At 37.1% G+C, this 20,368-nt stretch overlaps 1 protein-coding gene across 2 annotated transcripts; it reads left to right on the forward strand.

The window, feature by feature from the left end:
• Positions 1–9,579: 9,579 nt before the first annotated feature.
• On the forward strand, positions 9,580–19,093 carry LOC104244094 (uncharacterized). Of its 2 annotated transcripts, none has more exons than XM_009799404.1 (16): positions 9,580–9,771; positions 10,045–10,100; positions 10,787–10,880; positions 11,653–11,831; positions 12,100–12,150; positions 12,233–12,289; positions 12,642–12,762; positions 13,904–13,970; positions 14,072–14,113; positions 16,022–16,127; positions 16,246–16,356; positions 17,000–17,071; positions 17,157–17,258; positions 17,339–17,385; positions 17,528–17,555; positions 18,475–19,093. In XM_009799404.1, the coding sequence occupies exons 2-16, from the start codon at positions 10,083–10,085 to the stop codon at positions 18,793–18,795; spliced, it is 1,416 nt and encodes a 471-aa protein (XP_009797706.1). In that variant the 5' UTR covers positions 9,580–9,771; positions 10,045–10,082; the 3' UTR covers positions 18,796–19,093. The 2 variants fall into 2 exon arrangements, with proteins under 2 accessions (XP_009797706.1, XP_009797715.1); XM_009799413.2 differs by having other exon boundaries at positions 17,528–17,712; positions 18,475–18,590.
• Positions 19,094–20,368: the final 1,275 nt, after the last annotated feature.

Here is a 20,368-nt window from a genome sequence, read left to right on the forward strand (position 1 = left end):
TAAAATAAAGACTATAAAGTAAAGACAAGTATAGAGAGAAACTGATATATTATTCGAATTCAAACTGATGTACATAATGAACTGAAATCTCTTCTATTTATAGAAGAAAGGAAGCTGTTGTGTAAGCTGCTACTATACCAGATATGGATAATCTTCTACTGAGAGCAATGTTTATCCATAACGGAGTACTGTAAGCTGCTACGCAAGCTGTTGTGTAAGCTGCTACTACAAGTTGTTGTGTAAGATGCTACTGTAAGCTGCTACTGCAAGTTGCTGTGTAAGCTGCTACTGCAAGCTGCTGTGTAAGCTGCTACTATACCAGATATGGATAATCTTCTACTGAGAGCAATGTTTATCCATAACGGAGTACTGAATGGATAAGCTTATTATACCCGGTATGGATAATCTTCTACCTAGGGTAATGTTTATCCATAACCGGGTACCGAAGTGATAAGCTTCTTCAGGAAGCTTATTTCCAATAGAGTACTAAATAGATAAACATATTTACGGTGGAGTCCCATATGGATAAGCTTCTTCAGGAAGATTATTTACAACGGAGTACTAAATGAACATCCATAATATAATATATTTATAACACTCCCCCTTGGATGTTCATTAAAAGATAATGTGTCTCATTAAAACCTTACTAGGAAAAACCACGTGAGAAAAAATCCCAGTGAAGGAAAAAGAGTACACATACTTAGTAAAACGCATTGCTATGTGCCTCATTAAAAACCTTATAAGTAAAACCCCATGGGAAAACCCGTAGTAAGGGAAAAAGAGTGCATCGCGTATTTTACTCCCCCTGATGAAAACCTTGTTTCAAATATTTGAGTCTCCGCATTCCAATCTTGTATACCATCTTCTCAAAAGTTGAAGTTGGCAAAGATTTAGTGAATAAATCTGCTGGATTATCACTTGAACGGATTTGTTGCACATCAATGTCACCATTTTTCTGAAGATCGTGTGTGTAGAATAATTTTGGTGAAATGTGCTTCGTTCTATCTCCTTTTATAAATCCTCCCTTCAATTGGGCTATGCATGCAGCATTGTCTTCGTATAAAATTGTGGGTCTTTTCTCACATTCCAAACCACATTTTTCTCGAATAAAATGAATTATTGATCTCAACCATACGCACTCCCTACTTGCTTCATGAATAGCTATTATCTCAGCGTGATTTGAAGAAGTAGCAACAATAGATTGCTTTGTGGAGCGCCATGATATGATAGTACCTCCATATGTAAATACGTAGCCGGTTTGAGATCGAGCTTTATGGGGATCAGATAAATAACCTGCATCTGCATAACCAACAAGGTCTGCACTATCTTTGTTAGCATAAAACAAACCCATATCAAGAGTTCCCTTTAAATATCGCAATATATGCTTAATCCCGTTCCAATGTCTCCGTGTAGGAGAAGAACTATATCTTGCTAGTAAATTTTGATGACATTTTCTTTATAAAAATACATGGACAAATAACATAATTTATGTAACTTTCTTTCAGCAAATATTTACTGAGGCGATTATACCACACGCGCACAGATTGCTTTAAACCGTACAAAGATCTTTATAATTTGATCGAGTACATTTCTCAAGACTTTGAATTATATGCTTCGGGCATTTTCAATCCTTCAAGGATCTTCATATAGATTTAGCCAAATAAGTCATATAGGTTAAGACTTGTATCTAAATGGTATGACATCTTCAAGTGTCTGGACTGCTAGTCCGATCCTCACAATCTTTTACAATATTGTGCACTATATTGTATTAAATATATCGTCGACGATCATTTTGTGTCAGTTCCGAAGCGACATAACTTGTGGAGATCTCATCACTTTCTTTATTTTCAGGTACCTGAACTTTTTCGGGAGTTTCATGAAATGTTATGTCGTGGGCTCTTCTAGAGCTTATTTCCTCCTCATTTTGATCATTAGCTCCTACTATTTTTCAAGGATTGTTACCTTTGGAACCGATTGGTCTACCACGCTTCATGCGTACAGTAAACTCTATCCTTCAGGGACTTTAATTTTAATAGGAGCATTTGCAGCTGAAATATGATATTTAATTTTGGATCAGCAAATGCTTCTGGCATTCGACTTGAATTATCTTCTAAGTGAGGATCATGATAATTCGATTCATATAGCATATTTTTCAACTGTTTATTCCATCCCCCAAATGTTAGAAAAACTAACATATATCCCCAATCATCTTTGGGAAACATATCTTTGTGTATTATGGTAGAGAAATTAATCATATACCACACAACAAAAGATAGTAAAAATATTTGGTTTCTGATCCTAAACCAATTGTGAAGGGAGGACTTATCATATATTGTTGATCTGATGCATACAAGTGCTGCTATATGCAATTTAGAAAATCTTAGACCAACACATGAAGCTTTGTTCTCATAAGCAATGGTTTAGCCAGTTACTCCAAAAAAGGAAAAAAAAAATCAAAAATATATGTTAAAATGGTGTGTTAATTGTTATAGGTGCTAACCAATATGTGTGTAAGTTTATTTTAATTTTTACAATTTTTAGGAATTTTTAGTTTAATTTGTTGATTTGAAAAAGAAAAAAAAAAAGAGAAGAAAAGGGAAAATCGGATTGGGCCCCAAAATGAGGCCCAAAGCCAAGGCAAGACCCAGTCCAAACCAGGCCTGCCCAGGCACGCCCCCAAAACGACGCCGTATAGGGCGTTCGATCTGAGCCGTCCGTCCAGGCCAATCCAACGGCTCAGGACCTTTTTCAGTAACCCATGTTCAAACCCGACCCAATAACCAATCCGACCCAACCCCTCACTTAAACCAAACGACCCCGTTTAACTATCAAACGACCCCGTCCCATTTCTCAGCATCAGATCTAAGCCGTTGAGATCATCTGATCTAACGGCTCAGATCCGACCAACCTCACCATATATAAACCTTCCCTTACACCCCACGCCCCCTATCCGAACCCCACCCCTCACTCGTCTCCTTCCCCGAACCCTGAAACCCCCAAACCCTAACGCCGCCCTAGTTTCCCTTCCACCAAAACCCGGCGGCATGAACGCCGGTGACCACCCCCTTCACACCCCTAAAGCATCCAACCACCTTGAACACGAATCCACTAACCACGAACCTCGAATCACCTCCTATCGTCTCGAATCTGGATTTGAAGATTCGAGACAAAACTCGATCTATGCCAAACCACCCCATCTTCATACCAGACACTCCCCTGACCTTCCTCGTGACCAAACCAAGCTTGGTTTGGTCCGAATCTACCCACAACTCCTAAAAATCCAGATCTGAAAATCCAGAACTTGAAACACATGCACCTGGGGAATCCGGCCGGTCTTGACAAGGGTTTGAGGTCTAATAGACCTTAATCAAGGTGTTCTCATGTGAAAACACCCTGATTAAAGTTTGTTCGGCCTCAAAAATTCGAAGTTGAATCAGATTTGGGTCTGTTTGATTTAAACGTTTTGGTAAGTTTTCCTTTCTTTTGTTTTATTTCTAAATATAGTTGTCAGCATATCTCTTTGTGTTTGGTTGTTATTTTGTTGGATTTCTTTCATCTATGTAAAGACCTTTTATTTGGTCAATTGTTTTCTGTGTATGATTTGAATGTATTCTGTGATGAACATGTTCGATTAGATTAGTCGTCAAATGAATAAACTTATATAGGTTCCTAGTAATTGAACAAAAGTTGTCTGATACCCTTTAGGTCCCTGAATGTATTGTTTATATGAGCGACTGATTATTACCTGTTATAATTAGTATAGTCGACTCGATAAATGTCGTCGATTAGTTTGCTATAACTAATGAATCGAATGAGCTAGTATTTTCACGTAACTAATTGAACTCGGACACTGACTGAATGTCCCAGTAATGTTTGAAATGGTTTGTTGGCATTATAAAAATGACTAAAAGGGTTCAGTCTAGGCAGTCCTGAATTTGAACTCTCATCAGTTCAAAAATGCCCTGATGCTGCAAAGGGTCAAGACAGTGATAACCAGGGTTTAACAGGGGTATTCTGGGGTGTCAAAAAGAACAGAAGTAATTAGTTTAAGTGAGCTGACAAATGGGGTACGAAATTAGGATTAAACTAATGCTAATGGGGGGACAAGACACAAGAGTATGGGTTTAAAATGAATAAATAAAACGAGCCCATAACTCTTGATTAAACAAAGACCAGGCGTGGGGAGCAAAGGGGCTGGCACCAAAGATGCTTAGGCATGGGCTTAAAGGGTATGGGCATTCTGCCAATTGGCAGGGCAGGCAGCTCAGCTGTACTGGTTCATTTGGCCTATAAATAGGCCATTTGATAACTTAAACGAGGCTGGACTTTTGGTCTTCAGAAAAAAGAGAAAACAAAAGGGGAAATTTTCAGAACACTTTAACCAATCACTGCCCAAAACTGCAGGAGAAGCTAAATTGGTTGGGCTATTCTAGCCAAGCCAGTTATTCTAATAAGGATCATTACTGTTCCATTAAGAGAAAGGCTGTGTATTTCTGCTGCGATTGTTACTATACTGAGTTTTCTGTGTGTTGTGGTTCGAGTCTTAGTCTTCCTGATTGCTGAAACTGTATCGGGTATTAGCTGAGCTTTGTGGTTATTGGGTTTTTCTGTTGCTGTCACATTTGGTATCTTGGATTTCCTACTGGTTCATTACTCTTTTCTGGGATTGTTTGTTTGGGCCTCGACCACCTGTGGTTTCTGTTGCTCTGGAAACTGTCGCTATTTGTCTGTTGGACTGTGGAAAGCATTTGTGGCTATTGGTTTGCTGTTGTTACTGTTTGGTTGTTGTTGCTGTGTTTACTGCTTACTACCCAGTTGATCATTCCTTCCTTCTTTGTCCTCTATACCAGGTACACAATTACACTACCAATGTAACTCAAAAGTTTGAGCAATGAGTGTAAAAGAGAAGATCTGCAAATGTTGTTTATATATATGTACTATGGTGTTGAATGTCATATAATGACTAATATCTCATATTTTGGGATACTGAAGTTAGCTTACAAGCCTAGTTGATGTCAATATAGGGTATCGAATGATGGTTGTATATGTATGCTGTTAGATAAAAGTGGTCTCAATGAATTAGGTTGCATCTCAGATTTAGTTTACTTTGCCATATATGCTGTAATGTAGTCCAAGCATGAAATTTGTACACTGTAAATTAAGTTCTTTCCTTTCCAATGAATTGCCATACATAACTCTTAAAACCATGTTTCAAGATAAAGAACACAAATCCAGGGCCTCAACCTCATGAAGGTCGAGCCCAGGTCGAAGACAGACCAGGCAGGCCCGCATCGAGCGAGCAGTGGCCCAGGTCTGGCCAAGCGCGCGTGGGCTGGATTTGGGCCCATAATTATTTATTCGACTGACTGTGCGCGCAGCCTTGTTCCTGATTTTAGCATTTCCGAATTCTGTTATAAAATAACTTGCAAGTATTAATTAATTAGGACTATCTCCTGCTTTCGATTGATAGAGACAAACACGACAAGAAACGTAGTTGCTATAGGATATCCTTTCAAAAATAAGAATGAGATGAGCCTCGCCGAATAAAAATACAAATTGCGGGGCCCTCAGTAAATACTTGTTTTAAATTACTTAGAATTCAGGAGGGCCGCTTAGTGAATTTCGTGGCCTTCCCAAAAATAATAACGCGATAGTCTTTTAGGCGCGTGTTTAATAATTTACTTTCTTAAAACTTGGGGTGTGCATTTCATGCGACCCAAATCCAAATCCCAAAACGTCAAATAAGATATGTTCCGGATTGTGGGTGCATTTCATGTGACGCAGTCCAAAGACATGTTTTAAGCGACGTTCACATTCCTAATAATAATAATTAATAAAGTGGTTAAAAGATAAAATTTGCACATGGTTCATAATTGTATTAAACATCAGATAAACAAGCCGAATATAACAGTTGAGCGACCGTGCTAGAACCACGGAACTCGGGAATGCCTAACACCTTCTCCCGGGTTAACAGAATTCCTTATCCGGATTTCTGGTATGCAGACTGTAATATAGAGTCATTATTTTCCTCGATTCGGGATTAAAATTGGTGACTTGGGACACCCTAAATCTCCCAAGTGGCGACTCTGAAACAAATAAACAAATCCCGTTTCGATTGTCCTTTAATTGGAAAAACTCCCCCTGCGCCTCACGGGCGCGGAAAAAGGAGGTGTGACACTCATAAGCAATGGTTTAGCCATTAATATGAGGTATTCAATGCTAAACCAGCTTGGATATAAACCAGCATTATCAAGATGAACTGTCTTGATTTCATAATCTGAAAATTATGCTCTTAATCGAGAAAAGCAATTCCAAATGCCAAATTGCAGGTTGACAATAATTACACATGTAACCATCTCATATATGCACCTATAAGTGGTTCACATGATAGGTGAACGAGCCCATATTCACCTTTTATATATTTCAGAATCAGGGGTCTTAGTCCCAACTTTAGCTGGTATAATCAATTCATTATGAGAACAAGCAACACATGAGAATTCCTGAAGAATCTTCTAGTTCTTTAGTATATGCTTATCTGAATTCTCAAATAGCTCATTTAAAAATGGCAAATGAAAACTTCAAGTTTATCATGTCATGTGCTATCTCTTAGTAAACTTCTGGTTTACTATGGCATAAACTTTTGCTTTAGTAAACTTCTGGTTTACTGTGATACATGATATAGTACAAATTAAAGAATAAGGCGAGTAACTTCTCACATACATATTATTTTACCCCCTATGATTGTGGAAACATGAAGATTATCAATCTTTCAATCATTTGTAGTCTCAATATGATAGTCATTTGTATTAGTAAACTTTAGGTTTACTACAACATATGTTTTGACCATAATCATATAATATGAATGACATATTTGTATATAAGCTCTTCGAGAGCCTTCATTTATTATCCACAATCTAATATTTAGCTGGCACTACTGGTGTCATGTATTCTTTAGGCAAACATTTAGCTCTTCAGGAGTTGTTGATACATTTTGTACTATCAAATATTGCTCAGACACTGCTGGTGTCATGAGAAAAAATTACAATCAAATAAACAATGTAAAATAATTGTTTAAGCACACGAAAACTCCTCTTCATAATATTTTTCCACTTCATGAGGCAATTTCAATTGTGTTACTTCTTCAGGAGCAAATTTAAAATACGAAATATTGAGTATATATTCTCTCAATTATATTAACTCTTCTGGAGGTGAATTGTAATGTATTCACATCAAGAGCGCGTTCATATTTACCCGACTTATTAGTATTGTCACATTCACTTCAGGGAATGGATTAATATTATCAAAAGTTCTCATCCTTCAGGAAATCGAACATAATTATCTGAATGCGCATTAATCACATCAAATTGTGATGCCTCAACCTCTTTTAAAATATTTACTACTTCATGAGCAAATCGAGGCGTGCATTTAATATAGGGAATATTTATGTGGCTTATCTTCAATTGTAACCATAGAAAGCCTAAATTATCACTTCTGGTGATCATAGGCATATACCACTTCTGGTAGTTAACAAAATATAATTACAATGAGATATACGAAATATAACCACTTCTTGTGGTTGTATATTTCTTGCAAACTCTGCTAGAGTTTAAGTTGATCTAATAATGTTATCCATATTCTTCAAAATGACATAAACAAGATATATTATAGTAAACATCATTATCAAATCATAATTTTTCTTTATGTACAACAATTACATAACCATACTATCTATTACAAATAACAAAAATTAAAATATTTACATTTCTACAGATTCACCACCGATTACATGACTTGTTTCTCCTTCTGGGAGTGCAAGGTAATCAGTTACATCCAAATGCATGAAGTCTAAATTATCTTCAGAAATAAAATTTGCTTCAACATTTTTCTTTGTCTTCTTTAGGGAGGCTTGATAAAGCTCAACCAGGTGCTTCGGCGTACGACAGGTACGTGACCAGTGCCCTTTTTCTCCACATCTATAGCATGCATTTTCTGCATTTGGTGCTTGCACCGCTTCATGCTTTTGTTCCTTCCTTTTCCACTGCTGGTGGTGAGGAGTGTTCTTTGGTGCATTATTATTACCATGATTAGAGTTTCTTTCCCGACCACGACCATGACCACGACTGGGGCCACGACCTTTTCCACATTTAGCCTGGTGGAAGTTCGTCTCATTCACTTCAGGAAATGGACAAGAACCAGTAGGTCGGCTTTCATGATTTTTCATTAATAGCCCATTATGTTGCTCGACTATAAGAAAATGTGAGATAAGTTCAGAATACTTTTTAAATCCCATCTCTCGATATTGCTACTGCAGGAGCATATTCAAGGCATGAAAAATGGTGAAAGTTTTCTCCAACATATCATGATCAGTAATATTATCACCACATAACTTCAATTGAGAAATAATTCTGAACATAGCAGAATTATACTCACTGATAGATTTAAAATCTTGTAGCCTTAGATGAGTCCAATCATATCGTGCCTGTGGAAGAACGACCATATTCAGGTGGTCATATCTATCTTTCAAATTATTCCACAGTATGACTGGATCTTTAACAGTAAGATATTCCATTTTCAGGCCCTCATCAAGGTGATGGCGTAGGAATATCATTGCTTTGGCACGGTCTTGGTTTGATGCCTGATTTTTGTCTTTGATGGTGTCTGCCAGACCCATCGCATCAAGATGAATTTCAGCATCAAGCACCCAAGACATGTAGCTTTTGCCCGATATATCCAGGGCTACAAATTCAAGTTTAGAAAGATTTGACATTATTTAGGAAAAGAAAGTTCTTACCTCAGATACTTTCAAAATATTTGCTCGAGATGGCAGAGTCTCGTGCTGATAACGTGTTATAAAATAAAGACTATAAAGTAAAGACAAGTATAGAGAGAAACTGATATATTATTCGAATTCAAACTGATGTACATAATGAACTGAAATCTCTTCTATTTATAGAAGAAAGGAAGCTGTTGTGTAAGCTGCTACGCAAGCTGCTGTGTAAGCTTCTACTACAAGCTGCTGTGTAAGCTGCTATTACAAGCTGCTACGCAAGATGCTGTGTAAGCTGCTACTACAAGCTGCTACGCAAGATGCTGTGTAAGCTGCTACTACAAGCTGCTGTGTAAGCTGCTATTACAAGCTGTTGTGTAAGTTGCTACGCAAGCTGCTACTGCAAACTCCTGTGTAAGCTGCTACTATACCAGATATGAATAATCTTCTACTGAGCGCAATGTTTATCCATAACGGAGTATTGAATGGATAAACTTATTATACCCGGTATGGATAATCTTCTACCTAGGGTAATGTTTATCCATAACCGGGTACCGAAGTGATAAGCTTCTTCAGGAGGCTTATTTCCAATAGAGTACTAAATAGATAAACATATTTACGGTGGAGCCCCATATGGATAAGCTTGTTGAGGAAGATTATTTACAACAAATTACTAAATGAACATCCATAATATAATATATTTATAACACAAATCTCTTATACACCGCATAATAAGTTTTTTTGTTCATTATTTTCTTTTATTAATTGTTTGACCTTTTAAATTAGTAAAACTCTCTAGGGCAATCAAGTTTATTCAAATAGGAAACACTCAGAAACTTCCATTCCCGGCGACTGTATTTAAAGCTTATGCTATATAGAGCAAAATTTGACTTTGGTCGGCGCCTTGTACGTACCTCATACTACTCTATTTAGGGCACCCTCACACTGACAAACTCTGATTGTCCTTCCCGCCGCCGCCGCCGCCGGTATATCCACCGTTACCGGTAAGCTTGTCTAAATATTCACCTTCCATGCAGTATTATTTGTATAACTAAAAGTAATTGCATGTATTAGACAGCCATAAACTTATAGTAGAATCTTCCATTATCTAGCAGAATATGTACGTTTTTATATGATGACTGGTTTATTTATGTTAGTCCTGAGCTACAATGCGGTTGTGCTTTAATAAAATTTTAGGTTGTGGAATTGAAGTTTGTGTTTTATAGTTGAAGTTTTACTTTATTGAGCCTAAACGAAGTTTGTTTTTATGGTTTCAGTTATGAGCTATTGAACCTGGTGGAATATAGAGGCATTAATGGCACTTCGTTTCGAGGTGAATTTCTTTGAGTATTTTTATACAAATAGAAGCTGCTAACAGGAGTTAGCATTTGCAAACTGCATTGTGCCTTATGAAATTGGATTCTTAAATATTGATAAATCGAGATACCTCTTAAAATAACAAACTATAGAGTATTGAAATGAAATGGGTAGGAGAGGATGGATATTGAGGATATATATAGCTTATCTCAACTTAGTTTGGGATTGAGGCCTAGTTGTTGTCATATTAAGCTGATGTTGCTTGGTAATAGCAAGTAGCACAAGAACATTATTACCACTTCTATTGTAGTATAATAGATTTTTTGATATGAAAATTTTGATCCATGGTACTCATCAAAACAACGAGTCCCATCATTATGAGTTGTTAAAAATTTCAAGTTGCAAATTTTTGACGTGATAAGAACCTCAGTTAATGAAGGAGGACAAGGAATCTAGTTTGAGTGACACAGCTTTGTCCGAGTATTTTAACCATTTCCAACGAATTTAGGAAAAGATTTATGGCAATTTTACAGATAAGACCAGCTGTAATTTTTAGTTGCAGTTAATATGGCAAAGTGGTGTAACTAGTCTCCCTAAGTTTTCTCTCTTTTACAAAAAATTTAGTGAGGTTTTTCTCTCTTACCCAAAATTTAGCTGTTTGTTACTCCACTAAGGAACTGTGCCTAATCTTTCTGATACCAGATCCTTGGGAGATTTAATCGTGCTCGTGCAGCTCGGCTTATACTCCCTCACTATGAATGCCAGACACCTCTTTTTATGCCTGTTGGCACGCAAGGTAAGAGTATGTTAGGAGTTGATTGACAGGAAGACATCTCTCTCTCTTTTGTTTAATACTAATATTGTAATTGTTTTATCCAGTCTTTAGCCAAGTTCTTTAAATATTTGAGAAACCTTCAAATTAGAGCCAGCAGTCTGTTGATAGCTCTTTGTTATAAGTATGTTGACAGTGTAGAATTTGGTATTAGTCTGTTTTGGTTGATAACGACAGTGAAACCGTTTCATATATGCTCTGGTAGTCGTGTCAAGTCAAAACTATCTCACTTAATTGGGTATTGGGAGGTGCATACTTGGGATTGCTGCATGTGGACATATAGAAGTTAGATTTTGATTTCCTCTATGTTACGTAACGAACAAGATTGATCGGTACTTTTGGTTGGAACAAGACACGATTATATGATAATAATGGAATAGAAGATAAAGACATAGAAATTTACGTGGTTCGCGCAATATGCCTACTTCCCGGTACTTGATATAGTGAAATTGCTCTTCCTTGCCCGTGGTATTTCTGTGTCTCTGTCTTCTATTACTGTTATTATCAAATTTTTGTTTCTAATAAAAAGTATCAGGTGATTCTGTCCACGGCTTAAAACTCTATATATTGTACTCTGTAAATATATAGGTTTACAGACTTCATGATTGAAACTTTTTGTGAGAGTACTTTCTACTGGTCTTCATACTTGTAGAAATAGAAACTATTATTGGTCTTCATATCATTGATGATATGCATTTTTTCTCATTGTCATCCATTTGATTTTTCATCATCACAGGCACTATAAAGGGTTTGACCGCCTGCCAGCTTGAGGATATTGGTTGCCAAATAATCCTCGGAAACACATATCATTTGGCACTACGTCCTACCTCTGAGCTCATCGATGAGTTAGGAGGTCTACATAAGTTCATGAATTGGCCGAGGGCACTACTTACTGACTCTGGGGGCTTTCAAATGGTAGTCTATCACAGTTCTGCTTCCTTAATCTTCGGTTTTTTTTTTTTTTTTGAAACACTATAACCATCAGTATTTAAGATGTACTGAACACATGTTGATCAAAAAGCTATACGCCTTTATGCCCTATTGTGTCGCCTTTATGCTTATGGATTTCATGCACGTCATTCCAATTTTGCAGCCAGTTGTTCAGTGTCTTATGAACAACATGAAATGCTTTATTCTATATGATGTGCTGTTTGACAAATGAGTTTAAAATTTCTGGTTGTAGGTCTCCTTGTTGCATTTGGCTGATATCACTGAGAAGGGTGTCACGTTTCAGGTATTCTTTTTGTGCTCTCTCTTTTACTTTTCATATCCTTATCTCTTATGTTTCATGTGATTTAATTTGTTCCTTTTTGCAGTCACCGGTGGATGGAAAGCCAATGCTCCTTACACCTGAAGAGTCAATACACATCCAAGTAGGTACATTTAGGGGATGTAGATGTTCTGTTATTTATGATCTTGTACTATACTATTTTTTATCTCAATGTCATACTCTAAGCAAGCAGGACGGTATAATAATTCCAAACAGAATGACGATAATATTTCAAAACTGGTGCAATCTTCACATGCATGGTAGATTAGTCATTACAAAATTGTGTCAAAACGTATGTGCTTATATTCTATATCATCTGGTCTCAATATTGCTGCTAATTAGTCATTAATTGCATCATATCTTTTCATCGGCCTGAGATTTATCAGTTTATGTTTCTTGAGTAGCCCTTTATAACTGATTCCGTTGCACTTGCTGACTTGCCCGACCCATTGCAGAACAGAATTGGTGCAGATATTATTATGGCTCTTGATGATGTTGTGAAAACTACTATCACAGGTCCACGAATTGAAGAGGCTATGTATCGAACTCTGCGTTGGATAGATAGGTGCATAGCAGGTAATATGATTGAGCAGCCTGTACATTTTGATGTGGTTATTTATCTTTTACTGAACTTTATGATTAATCACATTCAGTGGGCAAGAGATAATCTCTATAGGATTTGGTTTTAACCAGCTGTAATGTAGGGAATTTCTCTACTTCTTGTTTTGATATTTTGGACTATGTTGCTATGATCCTCCAAAAATGCATTACTTTTGGAGGATCTGAGACACACCAGGCAGCAAGTTTGGAGGATCCGAGCAACATAGGTTTTGGACCAACTTTCTTGCATTTTGTCAATGCCCTTTGTTCCATTTCATGCTAGTTAAACCTCTCAAATAGGCTGCAAATGGCCCTGATCTCCTAAAATTCTGGCAATCTTTCTTTGTGAACCTTCACCACCTTCTTACAAATCAATACCACCGCCATTGGTTTGTAGGATGTCTGCAAACAGTGGTTTGCAAGGCTTACAGTGAGATTGCAAAGCCTAGGAAGAGGGTGGCAGCTTTCAAAAGTTTTGGCTGGAAAGGTGGGAGGTTTTTTTGAGGATGGGAAGCCCAGGAATGAGAGGAATTCGAAAACACTTGAGCTCTTAGCTTTTGGTTAATCTGGCAGACTTCGGTGATGAAAGGATGGGTCTATTGAAATCAGTCTCTCAACCTTCTCAAGATAGGGGTAAGGTTGCGTACACACTACCCTCCCCAGACCCCACTTGTGGAATTACACTGGGTTTATTGTTGTTGTTGTTCGGTGATGAAAGGACTAGATTGACTCACATCTGATGGTAGATGCGATAAGTTAGGTGGTAGAGTTAGATGAAGTTAGTATTGAATGTAAAATAGTCCTCTTACAATATTGAGCGCCATTTGGCATGTTATGCTATCAACTAGCAGTACTTAACAAGGGTTAAGTCCAGTAAACACTTAATTGACAGATAGTTTGAGTAAGGTTCTCAGTGAAACTTCGATTTTGAAGTTTTTCATTGTAGAAGTAGATGCCAACAACAGAAAAGACTGTATAAGAGTTAACTGTTCTCAAAGTTCATTTCAGAATTTCTCTCTTTCTATTGTTAAATGTAGAGTTTCCAAGCTAAAGTTGCTGATGTACTTCTACCAGACTCTCAGTTTGTGTTTTTCATGCTTTCATTTGTTATTGGCAGCTCACAAGAGACCACATGAGCAGAATCTATTTGGCATAGTGCAAGGTGGTTTAGATCCTGTATTAAGGTGACTTACATTGTAACATCCCTGTTGCTTCTGAGATTGCTTTATTGTTTACATAATTACATCTCATTTGACAACTTTCTCGTTTTGTTTGTTGCTATCAGGGATATATGTGTCAGAGGTTTAGTGAAGCGCAATTTGCCTGGGTATGTTTGTAGTTCTGAATATGTACACTATCCTAAACGTTCATCACCTTGTATGTGGAAACTTTAAGTGTATATTTTTACATTCTTAGTTTTGAAAGAATTTCCCAGCAAAGAGAGATTATGATGTCTATCACATGAAGGGACGGGTGGGTGGGGGATGTGCATAATAGCTTGCAATTTCCTATCTTAGTTTCAGTCGAACTACATATATTGAAATGGTTAACTGTTCAGTACATGCAATTTATCAGGGTAATTTGGTGATGGGATAAGGATCCGGATTAGGTGGGACAAAATTTATTATAATATGCTACCTAGTTCCCAGTTTTGTTCTCACTACTTGCTCTTGGGGAAGTGGCAGTGGCTGGGTAGTTATCATGGATAACAAACCTTCTGGATTAGAGCTAAAGATTAAATTCCTTGATAATATATTCTATTTTTTGGGTTTGTTGTTTATGTCTTCGGTTTAGTTCCGTAAGATTGTCCAGGGGCATTTTGGGAATGAAAATTAATTTGGTTGATTATATGGTTCAAGATCTATTGTACCAAACAGAAAGTAGGATTCAATTCTCACTCTAGTTCTGTCGTAAGATCCAGTCTGGAATTGAATTCCTCGAACCAAATAACCTTTAGTAGCTCATTGAAGATTTAATTGCACATGTTGGTTTGAGGTTCTAATTTTGCACCTGTAACTTTAATCTTTTTCTTCATTTTTTCGATAACGGTGGTGCTTGGTCCACTTTAAGCTTCTTGACTCTTCCACCAAATACTCACATCCTTCCACCAGCATAGGTGCCGAAAACTCTATCTATCAAGGCCTAGGCAAATAGGAAAAATCATCTGGCTTTTGGCCTCCATTGGGATTTGAACCCTGGTCTGTCATACTCTTCAATCTTCTTTCACTGCCTGCTAGGCCACACCCTTGGGTGCAATCTTTTTCATCATTTGAGAAGACGATTTTCTTCTGAAAGGATCTTAAGAGACAGTCTTCCTGCCACCTCTTTTCAATTGAAGTTTTAGGTTCCTTGTCCCTTCTTTTTTTGATCCAAAAGATACCACAAGGAATTTACCAAATGCCTTGTGATTCCGAACATAATGCATCCCATCTACTAGTAGGTTGATATGTTTATCCAGTACTGTCAAAGAGTTCCCTAATAAGGACCAGCTCAATTTCTGATCACTGTCACAATTGTCCTGCATTTTTAGCATAGCCATAATGTATCTCATTGTTCTCTTCTCCAGATTGCTCTTTTGAAGAACACTGATTTTCAAACAGCGTTATGACCCTTACCCACAGTGGATCAAGTTGTGTAGCACCATTCTCTATTCTGCAGCATAACTGTTGCACAGATCCCAGTTACTTCGCTAACATTACATCCCATAAAAATCATTGCATGGTATCTGGTTGGGAGGGACTGTGGAGATGAATTTGCTATTCTTGGGTTATCTTTGCATATTGCTATTTGTGCATAATGGATGGAAGCTCCCTTAATTGTCTTTCTAATTGTTTATATATCCCCCATGATTTATACATTGGCCATTAGATGCCCTAGGTGCATCTTTGGTAAAGTTCTAAAAGGGAGAGAATATAAGTTTCTTACTAGAGCTCAGAACCAACCCTTTTTGTTTTTTCCTTTTGTATTCTAATTTTGCTGGGTATGATGTGCATTTAGAGTTACAAATAAACTGATTTATATTATGAAGTTCCTCAGTAGAATTAAAGTTGTTATATGCGCTGATCATTTTAAATCCCTCATCTGATAAAATTCCGACTTTCTAGCTGCTATTAAAAAGAAAAAGGACCTCTTTTAACTTATTAGACTCAAAAGCAGCTTATCAGACAAGCCAAACTAGAAGAATTGAGCTTCAACAGTCAACTGAGTGAAATGACCGGGTTTACTTGTGTGACAGCTATGCTATTGGTGGTCTTGCAGGCGGTGAAGATAAAGACTCGTTTTGGCGTGTCGTGGCTCAGTGTACTGCTGCACTACCTGAGCATAAACCACGATATGTCATGGTATATGTCACTTTTATGATGTTCTTTAGTAGATTTAGCATGATGCATCTATTTTCAAATTTTCCAATTATAGATTTGATGCCTTCTGGCTTCTGATATCTCGACTGCTGTAATCCAGGGCGTGGGTTACCCACTAGACATTGTGGTATGCAGTGCTTTAGGTGCTGACATGTATGATTGTGTCTATCCTACTCGTACTGCTCGCTTTGGCACAGCGCTTGTACCTGAGGTAATTTTCTCTGCCCTCTGCCTCCAAATATTCACCACTTAATTGGTTGTGGAAATCACACAGTAAGCATTCTTGTGAAACCAATAGAATACTATTTCTCATACTGCATGATAAGAAATCTATACCTGCTAATATTCTAACCCAACATCAATGTTTTGAGGATTCTTGATCAATAAACATGTTGTGGATCTTATAGTCATATAGTTTATATTGTGCTTGTGCTGCTAAAAAAATATTCTGTTTGTGTACATATAAATAGTCTTTCCTTTTAGTAGGAAAACCATCTTGAGTTGAATTTGTGCATCCTGCTCTTTACATGCTACATTGACTTCCCTCCTTCCATGTGATAGTATTCTTGACTATGCCTCATTTGTCTGTGTTTGTGGAGACTGGTAGTTCATGATTTGAAACTTTAGGATGTTTTAAGAAAAACTATTTTTCCTCTAATTTATCATCTGACTTTATATTTCTCTTGTTGATTTAATGTTTGTTTTATTTCCTGAAATATATTATGTGCCACAAATTTTCCTCGCCATCTGTCATAAACTTGGGCCCTGAAAACCAAACTAGACAATTTATGACGAAAATATCATCCACCACTGATTTTGTAGTGGAATAATGCTTTTGCTTTGGCATGATGCAGGGAGTTCTAAAACTTAAACACAAGGCAATGACAGAGGATATGCGTCCTATTGATCCCACATGTGACTGTATGGTAAATTGAGATAAACGATGCTTGACTAGTGATGGTTTTATTTTCCATTTATACATTGTTTCAAATACCAGTCATCTTTGGACAGGTCTGTAAAAAATATACCAGGGCTTACATTCATTGCCTTGTCACTAAAGATGCCATGGGATCTCAACTTCTGTCATATCACAACTTATACTATATGATGAAGGTACCAAGCACTGAGGTTTGAAAGATATTTTCGTTTGTATAATAGCTCAGCCATGACCTTGAGGTATTCAAACTATGCAGCTTAGCAGAAACTTGCACTCATCAATTGTTGAAGGACGGTTTCCAGAGTATGTTCACCTCTAGCTCTGAATAGATTTTCCTCACTATTATCAGATTTCTTGACTTGTCACTTTTATTGCATGTAAAGATGAATCACTATCTATTGCTTCTATTTTCCTGATCATTTGACATATTTGTTTAATTTTGCAGATTTGTTTGCCAGTTTCTGCAGAAAATGGTAATGAATAATCCCACTACAAACAAAATGATTTCAATGACTATGCATTTCTCCTGGTATATCAAAAAAGCAATTGATGGGCACAACTTCTCTTACCTTTATCTGCTATACCACATGCTAAGACCATTATGAAGAGCTCTCTACGTGTTAGATTTTGGTATATTTTTTTCAGTTTAAGGAAATACTTCTCTTTTTATCACAGGTCTTCTTGCTAAACTTACTGAATGATTTTCTGTCACATATCATAATGCACTTGGCTAAGTTTGATCTGATAGGATGCGAAGATGTTTCTGTGTGTTGAAACTTCCTCAATTTAGGAAAGCAATTTCAATTGACACAGACTTGAGAACATGCTCTAACTTATCTTAAATCAAAAGAACAAATATTTCTTTTGCAACGTATTATTATTAGTTTCTTAAGACCGAGAAATCTGTAGGGGGGCAACCCGTAGGACCAATTATAGCCTTCGAAACTCGGGGATAATGGATCTGCTCTTCTAACCTTCTCCACTTAAACGCCAGGCATAGTTCACATGGTGAATGGCTATTTCAACCTTTGTCACTTGAACTAAGCCCTAGGGGCCTCAATGATCTTTTGCAACATTATTCTTGATGATGTTGCTCGGGCTGCAAATTAAGCATCTAAAGACCGGAGGCATTATAAGAGTTCTCACCTTCTTTCCCTTAATAACACCTTTCCTTTGTGGCCCTGGATCAAGAAGAACATTTTTTTTCTCCAAGAAGTTAGTTCATGAGACAAGTAGAATCTCTCCATGATCGACCTGTTGACCAAGTCTTCAAGGCATTAATCACATGAATCCTTTTCCTGTGTGGTTTACTGGTTTTGCGTGCGTCTTATATTTGCTAATACAAATATTTATATCTGCGGATTGTGATGACTTCTTAAATTTGACCTCTAGTTCCCCGAAGGTGACGTTCCTGAATGGGTCTGCAATGCCATGGAGGTTGCTGGCATTGATATTTCTTCATGTTGTGATCCGTTTTCATCACTCCCCAGTAAAGTAGAAGATACAGAGGTTGCTGGAATTGACATTTCTTCATGTTGTGCCCCACTTTCATCACTCCCCAGTGAAGTAGAAGATACAGAGGCTGCTGGGACTGACTCTTCTTCATGTTATTCTCCATTTTTGTCGCTCCCCAGTGAAGTAGAAGATACAGAGGTTGCGGAGATTGACACATCTTCATGTTGTGCTCCATCTTTATCGCTCCCGGTAAAGTAGAAGATCCACAAACCCAGAAGTGAAACAGTAATTAAAAACATTTCACAGAGTACAACATAGATATACAGAATTGACGATAAGAGCAGTGTGCATTTTTGTGGTAACATGCTGCTATGCTAGGAGTCACTCAAGAAAATTTTGTAGTGACACAAAATATGAGTTTTTTTTTTTGAACTAGATGTCATTCTTCGTAGCTGAAAGAAAATTTTCCCCATTATATGAAGTTCTTTTTACGTCCTAGAAAATTTTGTATTGAGCTCTGATATATCAAAGGAAAACAAACAACCATTATCTTCAATGCGCCTTCCTGGCTAGCATAATGGATTATTCCTATGTTAAGTATGAAAATCTGTTACATGGAATGTTGTGATTGATAGTATCTGAAATGAGTTTGAAGCCATTCAGTAACAGGAATTCATTCTTGGGTTTTTCAATCTCAGTGATATGATTAGTTAGACTGGACATATTCTTCCATTTATTACATCAAAATCCCTTAGGTTCTTTTTTTCTTCGTCTTTTTTTTTCTTTGCCGCCTCCAAAAGAAAATAGGAAGCTTATTTTCAAGTAATTGGGCAAAGTCCAAGAAAAATATTCTCTCCTGACTTTTCGACCTACAGCTTTGTACCGCACTCGGCAAAAACAAAAGAACGAAAGTAAAAAGTTGTGATTGGCTGTAAAGAAAGAAAAAAAGTGGACTTAAAGAAGTTTCCTTAATATGGTCTCCTACCACAAAAACATTGTAAAAATTGCATTTGTCCCCCCTATACCCATTTATCTAAAAACTTTTAATTTGTACTCACTTTTTAAAAAATTTCAGCCCCCTTTCTCCTCCTCCTTACTTTGCAACTCTCTCGAATCATATACAGGAGAATCTCAGCTAAGAACCTTAGGACGTTCTTCCCATGCAGTGATACTATATAAATGGACACTTTCTTCCTGGTCTCTCAATACCAGTCTCCTTTTACTAGTTTTCTCAGCAAACGCTATTCTCTTTTTTCTCTGATTTTCATATAAATTTTTGGTTTTTAGTTTAAAGCATATTGTGGAAGTCAAACCCTTTCGGTAACGATTACAATATCTTTTGCTTTTTCTCTTTCGAACTTTCTTTGCACAGGTTATAACCTGCAACTTATCCATCAAATTTCTCTTCAGAGGTTTACACGCTATAGCTTATCATCGATCTTTCTACTTTTTTTTGTTTACTTCTTTCAACCTTTTCAAGCTTGCTGGATATTTCTGGAATCCGAGATCATCTGTATTTTCAGGTGAATGTACTTGCAACATCAAAGTTGATCAACCGCGAAACATCAAAAACAGTAGTGATTCCCTCAGACTTCAGCTCTAGAGCTGAAGTTTCCAGTTACAACACAAAAACTTCAGCTCTAGAACTAAAGTTTGCCAGTTACAAAACAAAAACTTCAGCTCTAGAGCTGAACTTCAGGCCCGACTACTAGAATTTTGAAGTTTTGCGTGATTGCCTTTGCTACTTCAGCCCCGTGTGCTGAAGTTATGCGAAAAAACGAGTACGCTTGCAATTTCTTTTGCAAAGCGGGCACAAGTTAAAATGTGACAC

This window comes from Nicotiana sylvestris, chromosome 4 (assembly GCF_000393655.2).
Source record: "Nicotiana sylvestris chromosome 4, ASM39365v2, whole genome shotgun sequence".
NCBI classification, from domain to species: domain Eukaryota; kingdom Viridiplantae; phylum Streptophyta; class Magnoliopsida; order Solanales; family Solanaceae; genus Nicotiana; species Nicotiana sylvestris.